Source organism: Alternaria rosae (assembly GCF_020736505.1).
Source record: "Alternaria rosae strain MPI-PUGE-AT-0040 chromosome Unknown BKA58scaffold_13, whole genome shotgun sequence".
NCBI lineage: Eukaryota > Fungi > Ascomycota > Dothideomycetes > Pleosporales > Pleosporaceae > Alternaria > Alternaria rosae.
Genome location: NW_025763582.1, coordinates 195896 through 210924, shown reverse-complemented (window position 1 = coordinate 210924; position 15029 = coordinate 195896). Strand labels below are relative to the sequence as shown.

Genomic DNA, 15029 nt, shown 5'->3' with positions numbered 1-15029 from the left:
TCACACGTGGCGGCATGCGAGCTACAGAGGAGCGTTGGTAGGGTCGATGATATGAAGCCTTCCACGGAGAGACTTCGCTCTATGCCTACCGGAGACACGTTGACCGGTCCGTGGTTACCACATCGGTTTGAGAGATTACTCAACTACTTCGCTCCTATAGACTCTTCGTATCACCGTATACCCGCAGATAAATCAGGCAACGATACTCTTCGCCGGCGTGGTTCTTCAAAAGCTATGGTTTACGGAGTCCTCTTAGGCGCGTTGATTATTGGAGGCGCAGGCTCGGGATGGTACTTCAAACAACCTGTCGGAAAAGTTCAGTTTCCGAGCTTGTACGAAGCCGATATCGAAACGGTGACGAAGGGCTTGGGGCAGAACCAATTCACCAGTGTGGATCTCGTCAATGCAAGTAGCTGAACATTGAACACTATCCGCGGCATCATTGATTAACGCTGTGGAATAGACTTACATCGCTCGTATCAACGAAGTGAAAGACGTACTACGCCCAGTAGTCGAGATCAATCCCGATGCGCTGGAGATAGCGAGTGGGCTTGACGAGGAGCGCTCGAGGGGTATGGTGCGAGGGTGAGCACAATGTTTGAGATACTCACAGCATTCGCTGATTTATAGACCGCTACATGGCATTCCTATCCTCATCAAAGACACGGTGAGCTCTTTACCTCGCGTGGAGAAACGAATACCTTAATCTCGGGTGAAGCATGTTATACTGACGTCAACCCCAATTCAAGATCGCCACGAAAGACAAGATGAACAACACTGCTGGATCTTACGCGCTGGTCGGAGCTAAGGTTCCATCCGATTCGACCATCGCAAAGAAACTCAGAGAAGCAGGCGCCATCATCCTGGGGAAGACAAATCCCAGCGAATGGGGCAGCTTTAGGATACCATGGAACTCGAGCAACGGCTGGTCGGCATACGGTGGACAGACATATGGAGCGTTCTATCCTCATCAAGATCCGTCTGGTAGTTCCAGTGGGAGCGCCGTTGCAGCTTCGTGAGTAAGACTACCGAGGTATAGAAACCAGCTGATAATCGAAGGCTTGGTTTGGCTACAGTTACCTTGGGCGGAGAGACGTATGGTTCAATCATCGACCCCGCCAGTTGTAATAACATCGTTGGAATGAAGCCAAGTACGTGCAATTGAACTCAACAATGCAATATCATCTGACTGAAGATAGCTGTTGGGTTTACCTCTCGTCATCTCGTGATCCCAATCAGTGAGCGCATGGACACCATCGGCCCCCTAACAAAAACCGTCAAAGACTCCGCCTACGTCCTCCAAAGCATCGTGGGCATCGATACACAGGACAACTACACCTCTGCCATCCCAGACAACGCCGACAAAGACTTCATCGGCGCCTGCAAACTTTCCGCCCTCAAGGCCGCACGACTAGGCGTACCTCGCAACGTAATTAGGCTCATGTCCGACAATACAACAGCATCCATAGTCACAGCATTCAATTCCACCCTAGACATACTCCGCTCATCTGGCGCCACAATCCTAGAAACCGATTTCCCAGCCGCCCAAGGCTTTCTCGACGACAGCCTCCTAGGCCTACAAATCATGTCCGCTGATTTCGTCGTAAACATCGAATCGTACCTCAAACGCCTCACCTATAACCCACACAACATCTCCACCCTGGCCTCTCTCCGCGAATGGACACAGAAAAGCCCACTGGAAGGCTACCCAGCCAAATCAACAGGAGTTTGGGACTTTGCGTTGGGGAATTGGAATAATACGACTCCAGAATTTTGGCAAGCGTATCAGAAAGGTCTGTACTATGATAGCGAAGGAGGATTGCTTGGAACGATAAAACAGCATAAACTTGATGCTGTTGTCCTGCCGTCGAGGTTTGCATGGTACTTTGCTGCTGTTGCTGGGGCGCCAGTTGTTTCTATACCGATGGGGACTATGGGGGATGAGCAGCCGGTTGTGGCTGATCCTGATGGGTTGGTGCAGTCGGCGCCGGGTATTCCGTGAGTTGGTACTGGATTGTGGTTTTGTGTGTGAGTGCTGATCGTAAGGATAGGTTTGGGTTCAGTTTCCTGGGTGATAGGTTTGCTGATGCAAAAATTATTGGGCTGGCTTATGCTCTTGAGCAGCGGACGCTTGTGAGGGGTAAAGTGAAGCCGATTGTTAAGCCACGGACTGAGCTGGGAGATGTTGTTGGGGAGACGTAGATTTTTGGCTCCCTGTCTTTGCTCTTGATTCTAGTCAAAATAACAGCAGTCAGCGCACTGCTATAGCATTCAGCATTTTTCTTTCTACGCTGCACATGGCGGATATCAGGTCGGCATCCATAGGCTAAGGAGCTTTGTCAGTATCAGAAGAAGACCGCGCTGGGCCAACCAGATGCCCGTCCATACAAATCACGAAAGGTGGACCTTTAAGGGTACACGAAGCGAAGAGCGTTTTGGCAGCGACCACCCGGGGTCTGCAATAGAACCATGCTACGACATGTGTAACAATTAGAAGCTGCAATGGGCCGATTTTATAATCCTTTCAGCCCCCGCCGGTCGATAGTCGCAGCCGCAGATGCAGATGTAGCTACGGATGTAGGAACAACCCCCGGACCCACTGCGGAGCAACCGCTATCGAACGAACGCACAACGGTGCCGAAAAGCCGTCACGCACCCCACCCCTCAGTCGGCACAACCCCAGACAGACTAGACGATATAAAAGACTACGTGCGCGGTGTCAACAGCTACATCCAATGGCTCCAAGGCCTCACCGAACACGAACGATCGAACGTCACCCGCGTTACAGAGATCAAGCGCGAACTGAAGAGTGCGCACCGCGATCTAGAGAAGCTCAATGCTAAATTATACTGCGAAATTGGAGATGAGATCGAGGCACTGGTCAAAGATGCCAGCAGACATGCTTGGCGGTCGTATAAGAACGTGGTGAAGCTTGAAGAGAGGCTGAGAGGACCGAAGAGCGGCGGCGATACCGGCGTGAAGTTGCGCAGGATTTCGGGGCCGCAGAATGGAGGGAGGAGGAATACGTGGACGGACAAGGGGAAGGTTGAAGCGTATGTTCGCGGTGAGGCGGAGGAAGAGAAGCAGGGGTTTCGTGACGCTCTTGACGCGCGACGACGGTCTGTTGAGAGCAATCATTACGAAGATGCATACCACATGTCCGGTGCCCTACCAGTCGGTGATATACAACCGCCAGCTGCAGTCCAGAGAGTAGGACGCGCCAACGCGTTCGAGGCGCTGAGGCAACTACCGCGTCTTATCATCTACGGAGCGCCGTCACAATGCTCGGAAAGTCTACACCTACCTACAACGCATCCCCTCAAGTTCCCACAACCGAGAAACGAAGTCAAGCTGCGCGTACAAGAAGAGGAGGCTAACATGGATCCTGTTCTGCGCGACCCGTACAAAGAGCGCCGGGGTAGCTGCAACGGCTTCATGGTTACTGAGATGACGATGCAAGGGATCGAGGATGCTCGCTTCGTTTTGCCTTATCTGCACTACATGAAGCTTCACGAGCTGCGTGCGATCAAAGAGTGGCTGAGCAATGCAGGCTTCATTGCGAGCTCGGGTTCGATGAGTCGAATGGAGAAGGCTCTTCTGTGTATACAACTCCTGCAAACTGGCTGTCGATACGAAACGTTGGCTGTGATCCACTCGCGCTCGCCGCGCCAGGTCATGGAGTCGTGCAATGAAGTCATGCGGGCTTTGCTGCAATGGCATCGGATGACGGTCGACGATGGCGACATAGGAGATCAGGCCGAGTACATTGTTCTCTGGGGTATCTGGCACAAGTATGTCTTCTCTGATGGCAGAGCAAGACTGTACTTTGGTTTCGACTGGACGTGTCTCGCCAAAGTCCTCGTCGCACTTAACGTGTACATGGGCCGCTGGCGCATGCAGGGCAAGTTTGCCATGGACGGTCCTGCATTTGCATGGGGCAAGTTCTTCGTGCGGGTCGATGGCAGAGAAATCCCGGATACGATAGATGGAAACCAAGGAGAGCGTAATGACGCCGAGAGGAGGTCTCTGGACGAGGTGGCTCGGCGGGGTACAACTGTGTGAGAAGAAGCACAGACGGGTGAAGGACTCTTTTTGGCACGGTCAAACGGCCTTTTCCCTCAGGACGCAGCACGGCAATTCGGCTCGTATAGAGTGGCGCGCAGGCCGGCAATGGTGGGCCATGACGATGCGGATCCATTAAGCGTTTAGGATTCGTTCTCCACCCCGTATCGCTATCGCAGCGGCATATCGCATGGCAGCGCGAGTGGCGTAGAGAGCAGACGGTCGCTTCAAGGGTCGCAGTGCAGAGTGCCTGGTGTTTCATAATCTCCTTGGCTCCCGGCCTGGCGCAAAGCCACCCGCGGTATGCAGGTGAGACACGATAGCGCGAGGTCGCACAAGCGGCTGGGGGTATCGTTTGCGGCCTCGTCGAGACCAATTGACAGCAACGGACAGTGAGTGAGGCGAGTGCAATATTCAATGAACAGATCCTCAGCAAACAAGTCATGAACTGCACAAAGCGCTCAGGAGAGTCGCTATTCTCGGGGATCGACAAGCGCCGTTTGTAGTTTAAGGTCCGCCGACCAATCGCGAGCGGCAGGGAGCATTTGTGCACTAGACGACTCCTTAAATCTGCGTGCAGGGCAGCACCCCAAATGCTCTTCACCACGCAGTCTCTAAAACGCAGCCCTGACGCTCCCTTGAACGACTTTCCCCTCGTTTTCCTTTTCTCGTCTCGAGAATCCACTCTTTACTCAGCACTCGCTATCCCAGTCACTCCTTGATACAAACACCAACAGCGCGTCTGGTCTACGCGCACTACTACGCTCTTTACACATCGTGCTTACAGATCATCGTAATCCGCCGAGATGAAGTCATTCGCCCTTTCCACGGCTGCGCTTATCGCAGGCCTTATCTCGACGACTACTGCGCAGACTCACACCGACTGTACGCGACTTGGATGTTACTTGCGATAGACGTACTGACGTAGACAGGCAACCCTCTCAACACCACAGGATGTCCCGACATGGAGGCGCTCGGCGGAAACGCCACCTTCAACTGGAACAAGACCGGTATCCCGAACAACGACAAGATCTGGAGGATGCCCAACCAGGGCAAGATCGACTGGAACGAGAAGGGCGCGACCTTTGCCATTGAGCGATCCGGCGACTCTCCCACGGCGAACTCGGTCTTTTACATGCTCTTCGGCCGCCTCGAGGTAGTCATGAAGGTGGCTACCGGCAAGGGTATCATCTCCAGTGCCATCCTGCAGTCCGAGGCGCTCGACGAGATCGACTGGGAGTTCCGCGGCGACGACAAGATGATCCTGACCAACTACTTCGGCAAGGGAGACACCGAGACCTACGACCGCGGCAAGGACTTTGATCTTGGCTTTAACCCCCAGGACGACTACCATAACTACACCATCGACTGGAGGGAGGACCGCATCAAGTGGTATGTGGACGACAAGGAGGTCAGGGAGCTCACCCCGGAAGAGGCCAAGAACGGCACTCGTTACCCTCAAACACCCATGAACATCCGTCTCGGATCGTGGGCGGCGGGTGACCCCAACAAGAACGACCCTGGTGTTATTGAGTGGGCTGGTGGTGTGACAGACTTTGACAAGAGTCCCTACATCATGACCATCCAGTCCGTCTACGCGGAAGACTATACCAAGGCTGCCAAGTACTCGTGGGAGAACATGGACGCCTCTGGTGATTGGGAGAAGGTCAAGGTCATCCAGTAAGTTCATCACGTCCGTCTCTCAACCAGCACAGCGCTAACACGACGCAGGGGTAAATCCGAGACCCTCGAAGAGATCAAGTCTCCCCACGGTGTCAGGAACCGCTTCAACGATCTTTCCAAGGGCGCCAAGATCGGCATCATCGCCGGTATCCTCGGATTCGTAGCCATCGCGTCCATCATCATCCTCTTCTGCTGCATCAAGCAGCGCCGCGCAGGCAGGAAGGAGGCCCAGGCACTCCTCGCCGAAGAGCAAAAGGAGGCTGCCGAGCTGAGCGAGTACAAGGCGCAGATGCAGGCGGGCAGGTTTGCCATGGGGTCCAACAACCGCGTCTAGGCGTCATGAGGGGGGGCGAAGTTGGAGTTGCGGATATAACAATTCTTAATAGGATGGGGTTTTCTTGCAGCTGGAAGGCAGCTTTCCTTGTTGAATAGAGGCTGTTGTTCCCTTGTCATGTCAGTGTTACGACTAGTTGATTTCTTTGTTTCTTGCATGCTACCTTATATACCCTTGCGCTGCTTTCTGTCGACCAAGGCTATAGCTTAGTATCTAGTTTGCAATACACTTTCCACAGCTTGATGTTGTGTAGTTAAGAAAGATCCGACAGCATGCGGCTCTGCAGCACAGCAGCGCAGCGGCACAGTGCGTGAGGTGGGCTCGTTCTGGTTGGTGGCGGCTGACATGTGACGGGCGTTCTCCACAACCCCGGACACATGGCATGCATGGTGCGGCCTGCGCCGGCTAACTTTAAGCTGCCTCGGCATGTGAGCGGCGGGCTTCCGTCGTTGACTTGCAGGACTGCCACATTCGTTTCTTCTCTTCTGATCCAATATTGCAAAAATGGCCTCTTTCTCACGATCAATAAGACCCCTCACCCGCGTTGCTACTGCCTCGTCGCGTTCGCTGCGACCGGCTGCCCGCCCCGCCCCGCAGTATGTGTACACCAAGAAAGTGACAATATACAGGACTAACACCATGTCTGCGCAGATTACGATGCCTCTCTACGACAGCCGCCCGCCGGGAAGCCATTGACATCTCAGATGTGCCACCGACGCCCATTACCCACCTGTCTGAGACGGAGATGCTCATGGGCGAGTCCGTCTCGAAATTCGCCAACGAAGCCATCCTGCCCAAGGCCCGAGCCATGGACGAGGCCGAAGCGATGGATCCGGCGGTAGTAGAGCAGCTCTTCGAGCAAGGCCTCATGGGCATCGAGATACCCGAGGAATACGGCGGCTCAGGCATGAACTTCACATCAGCCATCATCGCCATCGAGGAGCTGGCGCGCGTCGACCCCAGCGTGAGCGTCATGTGCGACGTCCACAACACACTCGTCAACACGGCCATCCTGAAGTACGGCTCCGAGAAGCTCAAGAAGGAATGGTTGCCTAAGCTCGCCACAAACACAGTCGGTTCCTTCTGTCTGTCAGAGCCTGTATCCGGATCCGATGCCTTCGCCCTCGCCACAAAGGCCACCCGAACAGACAACGGCTACAAGATCAGCGGAAGCAAGATGTGGATAACGAACAGCGTCGAAGCCAACTTCTTCATCGTCTTCGCCAACCTCGATCCTAGCAAGAAGTACAAGGGTATCACTGCGTTTATCGTAGAGAAGGGCACACCGGGCTTCTCCATTGCGAAGAAGGAGAAGAAACTTGGTATCAAGGCGAGCAGTACCTGCGTCATCAACTTCGACGACGTCGAGATCCCCAAGGACAATCTGCTGGGTAAAGAGTTTGAGGGCTACAAGTACGCTATTGCGCTGTTGAACGAGGGTCGTATTGGTATCGCAGCACAGATGACGGGTCTCGCGCTGGGAGCTTGGGAGAACGCCGCTGGGTAGGTCTACACCATTCTCACAAACAAATCGGAACACGCATTAACATCATCTAGCTACGCCTGGAACGACCGCAAGCAATTCGGCCAACTAATCGGCGAATTCCAATCCATGCAGCACCAACTCGCGCAAGCCTGGACGGAAATCCAAGCCGCCCGCGCCCTCGTCTACAACGCCGCGCGCAAGAAGGAGGCTGGTGAGGACTTCATCATGGATGCTGCCATGGCGAAGCTCATGTCGAGTCAAGTCGCCGGACGCGTGTCAGGACAGGCGATTGAGTGGATGGGTGGTATGGGGTTCGTGAGGGAGGGACTGGCGGAGAAGTATTTCAGGGATTCAAAGATTGGCGCCATTTATGAGGGGACGAGTAATATTCAGCTTACGACTATTGGGAAGCATTTGCAGAAGAGGTATACGAAGTAGATATACCTTGGTACTGAGTAGATGGATCAAATGTACTAAGTATACGAAGCAAATGAGATGAACTTCAGTATAAGGCGTGAAAGAGGCATGTCCATTTGAGAAGTGAGTGTAAGGGCTACGTAACAGTTGATATATGGTCCGCGTCCAGGTGCGAACAGCACAAGGATTGTATCTTGTGACCAAGACAAAATGGAGATCGGCTGTATTGACGGCTTGAATTCATTATAGCGTAGGTCATCTATCGCATGTCTTACCGTTTTGCTACTCTACTACCGTGCTGTGAGATTTGCGTAGGCTTCGACTCTAGTCATCATTTTAAATGCGTTGGTGACTCAGCTTTCGGTATAGCACATCGAAGGGGTATGACCCCTCGTTCATGTATCCTGATGTCTTACTGCTCTACTACCGTGTCATGAAACTTGCATATGCATCCACTCCAGTTACCAACTACCACTTCCGCGCGTGTTGGGATCCGAATTGATATTAATATCTGAGTATTGCAGCCTGTCCTTTTTTTCTGATGTGGAAGCCGGTGCAGCCATCAAACAGGAATGATGCATGAAAACATCGATGTTTCTTTTCTAGAATGACGACGACTGAGTCGTAGGGTGGTCCTCTGCAACTTCGGTACTCAAAAGCAACGTACACCATGTCGCGGAACGTATCGAAGCGTCCCGATGAACCCAAAACGCGTCAGGATCTAGACCCTTCATCGGATTGAAGTTCTTGTTGTAGGGCCGTTGTGTGGCCGTGTTCGTATCCATTTCAAGAGGACCGAGATACCTGCTAGACGTTGTATATTATTGGGAATCAATAATCCGATTCCCGACATGCTGTAAATGTTCTTTTGTATTGACAAATATTGGCCAAATTACAGGCCGACGCGATGAACCAGATCGTGGGCTCGCTTCAAACATCCTGGGGAGATCGTAGCGCGTAGCGGGGACATGCAGCATTACCTCATCGCCGCAAGTAGCCTAGTGCATATATCTGTCAAATCTCATTCTTGATATCAGCCATTGGCAAACAGCTCGCTGACATGTCCTACTCAAATCACGCCACGCGTTCCTACGTGACTTGTCGCCTGGTAGCACCTGCCCGCGCAATCATTGTGAGTGGGCGAAGCAGTCATCGCAACCCGAGGTCATGGAAGAGACCTTCCGGAGGGGCATGTCTCTCCCCACTCTCGGTCCACCATCGACGCCGGCCTGGGAAGACCCATGCTACTCGACTGCGCCAACGCTTCGCGACCGGAAAATATCGCAAGAACCATGGTATGCCACCCACTGACAGCCGGAGTCGCTCCATCGTCATAATTCATCTTGGTGCGACGGCTGTCGCGCATCCTGTCCTTTCAGCCTGAGGCGCGTGTGTCAGCCCAACTTCCCACTTCACCGTCTACGTCTATAGATTCTATAGTCGCATCGAATCCTACAGTCTCTCTCGCATCCTTATCATACCCCTGTTTTCCTTGCAGCCCGCATCTCGCCTGTGACAGTGGCCCACCACAAATCACTCCTTTAGCCCGTTCCGTGCCAGTCCGTCAGCGCCAACGCAATCCAGGCGGTTGCAGCAGTTCCCCAGCCACATTGCATACAGAGTTTTGATCATCCTCTGGCGCAAGTCGCGTTCTCGTCACCTCATGGTCGCATAACCCACCGCCCACCATGGCGCCCTCCAAGGCCAAGGACCTGGACCGTCCAAGTGCTAGCGAGCGCATACATTCTGGCCTGGAGAACATCCTGCCAGCAAGCTTCATCGATATGCAAAAGTGCGCTGGCGACTTCCCCAAGGAGAACAAGTCACATCTATCTCCACACTCTCGGCCGTCTGCGACCCCACTCTCCAACTTGTCGCGTTCCGTATCGTCCATGACAGACAGCTTCATGCTAGAACACTGGGGCCCCTCTTCTTCAAAGTCTACGCGATCTGAACACGATGGCCGAGACAGCGCAGAAGCCCCACCCAAGGGCGAGGACGCACCTACTGTCATATCGAATTGGGCGCATCTTTCCTACATCAAAACCCAGCGTAATACGCTCCGCGCTGAACTCAAGGCTCACCAGGTCGCAGGGGCTGAAGCGAAGCGGTCGGTGACATCACTGCGGCGTCTTGCCTTTCGCATGGCCGTGAATATATCGGTCAAGGAGAAGCAGATCGCAACTACTGCAAGGAACCTGGCCAAGAGCCGGACAAGCCACTATGTCGAGGGCAAGGATGCACAGAAGAGAGTGGAGGAGTTGAAAAGGGCGCTGCGGGTTGAAGAAGGCAGGAACAAGGAGATTCTTGAGGCATTGGAGCGGGCCTCTGTGCTGACACTTCAATGTGAGTATACCGCGTCGAGGTTTTACCACTGCTGATGGATCGTACAGATTCTACCCCGAAATCTGAACCTCAACACAAGCCTAAAGGTCTCTTCATCTCACCACCACCATCCCCACCGACGCAATCAAGTGTCCCTGACAGCCCCACCCTCGCGCCGAGGACTCCAACACGACCGTCACCGTCGCCATGGCACGATCTAGATCTCGAGCTGACTCCTCGACTATCAAGCCCTTCCGAGATACGCACCTCCGACAGCCGTCTTATACGAGCGAAACGCGAGTCAGATCGAGCGCTTGCTGCTTGTCGAAGCCGCATAGAGCAACTACAACGTGAATGTGCAGCAACTAAGGAGGATGGAAAGCTCCTAGAAGCCACACGAGAAGGTCTGGAACAGGAGATTCACAGTCATCAGTCGCGGATTGCTGCTCTAGAACGCTCGAGGTCTACAGTACAGGAGACGCTGGAGTCGATTAAGGCGCAGTTGACTGTCACATCAGGTTCCGAGGAGACACTCAAGCAGGAGCTGAAGGCCAAATGCGATGAGATCGCAGAGTGGGAGCAGAAGAATGGAACTATGCATCATACGATTGAAGCGCTACAAAAGGAGAAGGTCGACCTGAACAATCGTCTAGACGAACGAAATGCCGAGATTAGGGAGCTCGAGATCCGTACAGCCACCTTGGAGGAAACTCTTCACTCTTTGCGCAACAAGGTCGAGACGGCTGACCGCTACGAGTCATCATTACAGGACCGTCTTGCAGAAAAGGACAGCACATGCCAGGATTTGCAAAAGCGACTTGACCGCGGACAGGAGCACATCTCACGTTTGGAGCAGAAGATTACCGGCTACGAAAAGGATGCGGCTGAACACTTGCGGAAGATCGAGATCGGTGGAAGTGTCATCTCTACGCTGCGCGAGCAACTTCAGGAGTCGCAATTGTCAAGCAAGAATACCGAAGACGCCTTGACAGCTTTGAAAGAGGAGCTGGAGCAGCTCAAGACTAAGTTGGAGGCTGCGAGCGATGGGAGCCGAGCGCTGTCTACGGAGCTTGAGACTACCCGGACCGAGAAAGCCAACGCCCTCAAGGAGTTGCACAATGCCCAAGAGAGCCTTGAACGCGAGGTCAAATCGAAGACCGACTTTCAAGCGGAGCTGAAAACTCTACATACCTCTCACGATGCCATTGAGAAAGACTTGCAACAAGCTCAACAGCGCAACCAGTCTTTGGAGGCGGCCGATGCCAACAGTCAGGCCCAGCTAGAGAAACTTCGTGATGAGAAGGCGGAACTCGAAGCCGATCTCAAAGACTCCCGACAGCTGTTGTTCAAACTACGTGAGGAAGTACGGATGAGAGACGCCGAGCTTTCCGACCTGCAGTCTGTCAAGTCAAAACTTCAAAAGAAGCTTCAAGTATCAGAGAAGCGGGCGTCGAACCTTGAGCAAGAACTACATCAAGTGAAAGCGTCAAAACAAGCCGCGGATGAACAGCATGCGGCAGAAATTCAGAAGAACGCCGAACACCTCCACGAACTAGAGGCGTCCATGGTCAGCCTTCGCACTGTACTTGACTCATCAAAGAAGCTAGAGGCGTCCTTACGTCAAGAGCTGGATCGCGCGCGGACATCCAAGGATGCAGTTGAGAACGAGCTAGGGCAGGCACTCCAGTCGAAGACAGATCTTGAAAGTCAGGTTGAGCACATTCAATCAAGACTCACATGGACTGAAGGTGACCGCGACAGCTTGCAGACCAAGATTACCCAACTTGAGAGCGACCTCAGTTCTAGCTCTCAGGCCAAGATTAACCTCGATGCGCGACTCTCCGCTACGACGAACGAGAGTGACTCGCTCAAGGTTCGCATCTCGGAGCTGGAGGCTGCACTCAAAGACAACACCGACGCGAGGACAAAGACTGAAGAAGCATTGTCGATTGCACAGCTGAACGACGAGACCTCTGATAAAGACCTTGCGAAACTTCGTGGGGAGCTCAAGGAGGTGGAAGCAGCTAGGGATGGTGTGCAACAAGAATTGAATGACGCGATGAATTCCAACGCTGATCTTGAGACTCAGCTCAACACAGCGAAGGATCGCTTAATCAAGGCTGAAGAAGCGTTATCAGCAGCACAGCTGGACGGCGAAACCTCTAGCAAGAACCTCGTGGATGTTCGTGGGCAACTCGAAGAAGTGGAAGCAGCTAGAAAGGGTTTGCAACAGGAGCTCAAGGACATGATCGGCTCCAACAAGGACCTGGAGACTCAGCTCAGCGCAGCGAATGATCGCTTGGCTAAGACGGAGTCTGAGGCTCACGACGTTCGCTCGCGACTTTCAGAGTTGCAAGATGAGGTCACAGAACTTCATCGATCAAAACAGCAACTCGAGGAACACCTGCTGGCCCACAATGCATCCCACGAAAAGCTCGATGAAGATCTACAAATTACTCGGTCCCAACTGCAGGAGGTTCAATCTCAAATCCCACACCTCGAGGCGCGACTAGCATCTAGTGAAGAGGAGCTCGAAGCTATGTGCCGAGCTAAGGCAGTTACTGAGAAGCGGCTCGAAGAGACGCAGGCTGCCAACGCTAGCTTGGAGAAGGAACTCGATATTGCTCGACGAAACAACCAGGACATCAAGAGTCAGCTTGATAGCACCACTACCATCAATGCGCAATTAGAGAAGGATCTCACTACGACTCGTTCCAGGATGGAAGAGTCGGACGCACACAATACCGAGCTCACTTCTAAGCTAGACAACGCAGAGAAAGAGCTTGACAGCCTCCGAGAATTGAAGGACGATATCGAAAAGAAGTTGGGCGAAGCGTTGGCTGTCTCGGCAAGCACAGAAGAAAGTCTCTCTTCGATTCGCACCCGTCTGAACGAGGTTGAATCGCAGAATGCCTCCATCTCCGCGGAGCTTACCAGCACGAATGAAGAGTTAAGTATCCTTCAGCAATCGAAGACCGAGTTAGAGAGCAAGGCAGACAGCGCTGAACAGCAAGTCGGCTCTCTTCAGGACGATATGACGAAGATGCGCTCACGCATAGCCGAACTAGAATCAGACAGCACTGACTTGGTCTCTAAGCTGTCGGCCAGCAGCAAAGCGCTGGATGAACTCAGATCAATTCACAAAAAGCATGAGGAGTCTTCTCAATCCGCGTCAGATCGCAATAGTGCGCTTGAGGCCGAACTTCGCGCTGCTCAGATGCGGCTGGACATTGCTGAGTCGGAAAGCCTGGAAATGCTCAACGACCTCATTGCGGCCAACGAGGAACTCGGATCTCTTCGCGAGTCGAATGTCACACTTGGCGCTTCTGAGAAAGACCTGTTCGCCCGCCTTAATTCAGCAGAGGAGGAGCTCGAGACCGCGCGTGAGAAGAACGCAAAGCTGGAAGGCTTCCTTGAGCGTGTGGAAGCGGACATGGCCGATGCTCACTCCGCCGTTGAGGATACCGAGAGGCGCTACCACGAGTTTATAGAAGAGTCGCAGGCTAAGCTTGATGCCGCGAAGGACTCCAAGCAAAGGTACAAGCGCAGGCTTTCAGAAAGAAACAACGAGCTTGAGATCCTCATCAACGAGAACTCAGATCTGCATCAACAGATCGGCGACCAGACGCGAGAACTGGGTACACTCAAGCAGGGCAAAGGCAAGCTGGTCGAAGAGCTATCGAAGAAGGAGAAGTACATCGAAGAACTCGGATCTTCTACCGATAGCAGGATAAGATCGATGAACTCGGCATATGACGGTCTCAAGCGGAAGTTTGAAGAGCAGCAGCAACAGCATCGAGAGCTAGACGGCAATCACGACAGCGCTGTTCGTCTAGAGGCCGAACTGGAGAGGAAGATGACTGAGATTGAAGAGATGCGGCACCATCAAGATGAGTATGCTGCATCATTCACTGCGCTCGAGCAGGAAGTAAAGGCCTTGCGAGACGACAAGCGAGCATTCGAGACATTGATCGCGACACTGCAAGATAAGATCAGACACCTGGAGGCCCTGGAGCAGTGGGATGAGCCGAAGGAGAACAAGGAATCGAGCGAACTAAATCGCACTTCGTCGCCCCGCCACATCACCATCCAGGACGGCTCTTACGACACCGCTCCTCCGAGCCCCATCTCGTCTCATACCAGGAGTTCGATCGGACACATCAGCATGCAATATGAGAGGCCGCAAACCAGCGCAAGTACCGTATCCCATGAGGGAGAACCCGATTCCTGGGGCCTGCAAATAGAAAAGATACGCATGCAACGCGACGACGCAGCCGTCCAACTCAAAGGCATGAAGAAATCGCGCCACAACCTCAAGAAGACTCTGCGGGACACAGACGCGCAACTCCACCGGTTGGAGAAGGAGACTAAAACGTAAGCTTCTTCCATCAGACCACCACATCATGAAATTCCAAGAACTAACAAAACCCCCCAGTAAACGTCCCCAAAACCTCCTCCGCAAGAAATCCCGTCCCATGACACCCAACCCCCTCACCAACACCACCGAATTTGCTCGCACCACCACACCCTCCCCCCGCATCGGCACCTCATCCCCCCAAACACCCGACCGCCCTAAGACCTCCCACGCCATATCCTCTTTCTCGCCTCGCTCCACCGTAAACGCCAATTCGAGGCATAGCACTTACATCGCTCCTACCGCTCCTATGACGCCTGAGACCAAGACTGCACCCTCGACGCCTGAACGACCCAAGACAAGTCATA

At 53.4% G+C, this 15029-nt stretch overlaps 4 protein-coding genes across 4 annotated transcripts; all 4 read left to right on the top strand.

The window, feature by feature from the left end:
• Positions 1 to 234: 234 nt before the first annotated feature.
• On the top strand, positions 235 to 2202 carry BKA58DRAFT_325842 (amidase; the record flags this gene model as incomplete). The annotated part of the gene is made up of 7 exons (XM_046168032.1): positions 235 to 399; positions 464 to 585; positions 631 to 667; positions 750 to 1015; positions 1060 to 1151; positions 1200 to 1998; positions 2052 to 2202. 7 exons carry the CDS (start codon positions 235 to 237, stop codon positions 2200 to 2202), a joined length of 1632 nt encoding a protein of 543 aa, XP_046020198.1.
• A 300-nt stretch (positions 2203 to 2502) lies between these two features.
• BKA58DRAFT_406296 (uncharacterized protein) lies at positions 2503 to 4062 on the top strand (the record flags this gene model as incomplete). Its single annotated transcript, XM_046171942.1, has 1 exon — positions 2503 to 4062. One exon carries the CDS (start codon positions 2503 to 2505, stop codon positions 4060 to 4062), a length of 1560 nt encoding a protein of 519 aa, XP_046020197.1.
• A 403-nt stretch (positions 4063 to 4465) lies between these two features.
• On the top strand, positions 4466 to 6484 carry BKA58DRAFT_61597 (concanavalin A-like lectin/glucanase domain-containing protein). Its single transcript, XM_046175628.1, has 3 exons — positions 4466 to 4947; positions 4995 to 5742; positions 5794 to 6484. Exons 1-3 carry the CDS (start codon positions 4869 to 4871, stop codon positions 6077 to 6079), a joined length of 1113 nt encoding a protein of 370 aa, XP_046020196.1. The 5' UTR covers positions 4466 to 4868; the 3' UTR covers positions 6080 to 6484.
• A 99-nt stretch (positions 6485 to 6583) lies between these two features.
• Positions 6584 to 8227, top strand: BKA58DRAFT_450192 (acyl-CoA dehydrogenase/oxidase; the record flags this gene model as incomplete). The annotated part of the gene is made up of 3 exons (XM_046174343.1): positions 6584 to 6675; positions 6731 to 7582; positions 7637 to 8227. The coding sequence occupies 3 exons, from the start codon at positions 6584 to 6586 to the stop codon at positions 8001 to 8003; spliced, it is 1311 nt and encodes a 436-aa protein (XP_046020195.1). The 3' UTR covers positions 8004 to 8227.
• Positions 8228 to 15029: the final 6802 nt, after the last annotated feature.

Bases quoted from the DNA above. Each gene is read 5' to 3' on its own strand.
- BKA58DRAFT_61597 (XM_046175628.1), top strand. From the start codon at position 4,869: ATGAAGTCATTCGCCCTTTCCACGGCTGCGCTTATCGCAGGCCTTATC. The intron at 4,948-4,994 runs GTACGCGACTTG...TGACGTAGACAG, and splicing joins TGCGCAGACTCACACCGACT to GCAACCCTCTCAACACCACA. The intron at 5,743-5,793 runs GTAAGTTCATCA...AACACGACGCAG, and splicing joins GAGAAGGTCAAGGTCATCCA to GGGTAAATCCGAGACCCTCG.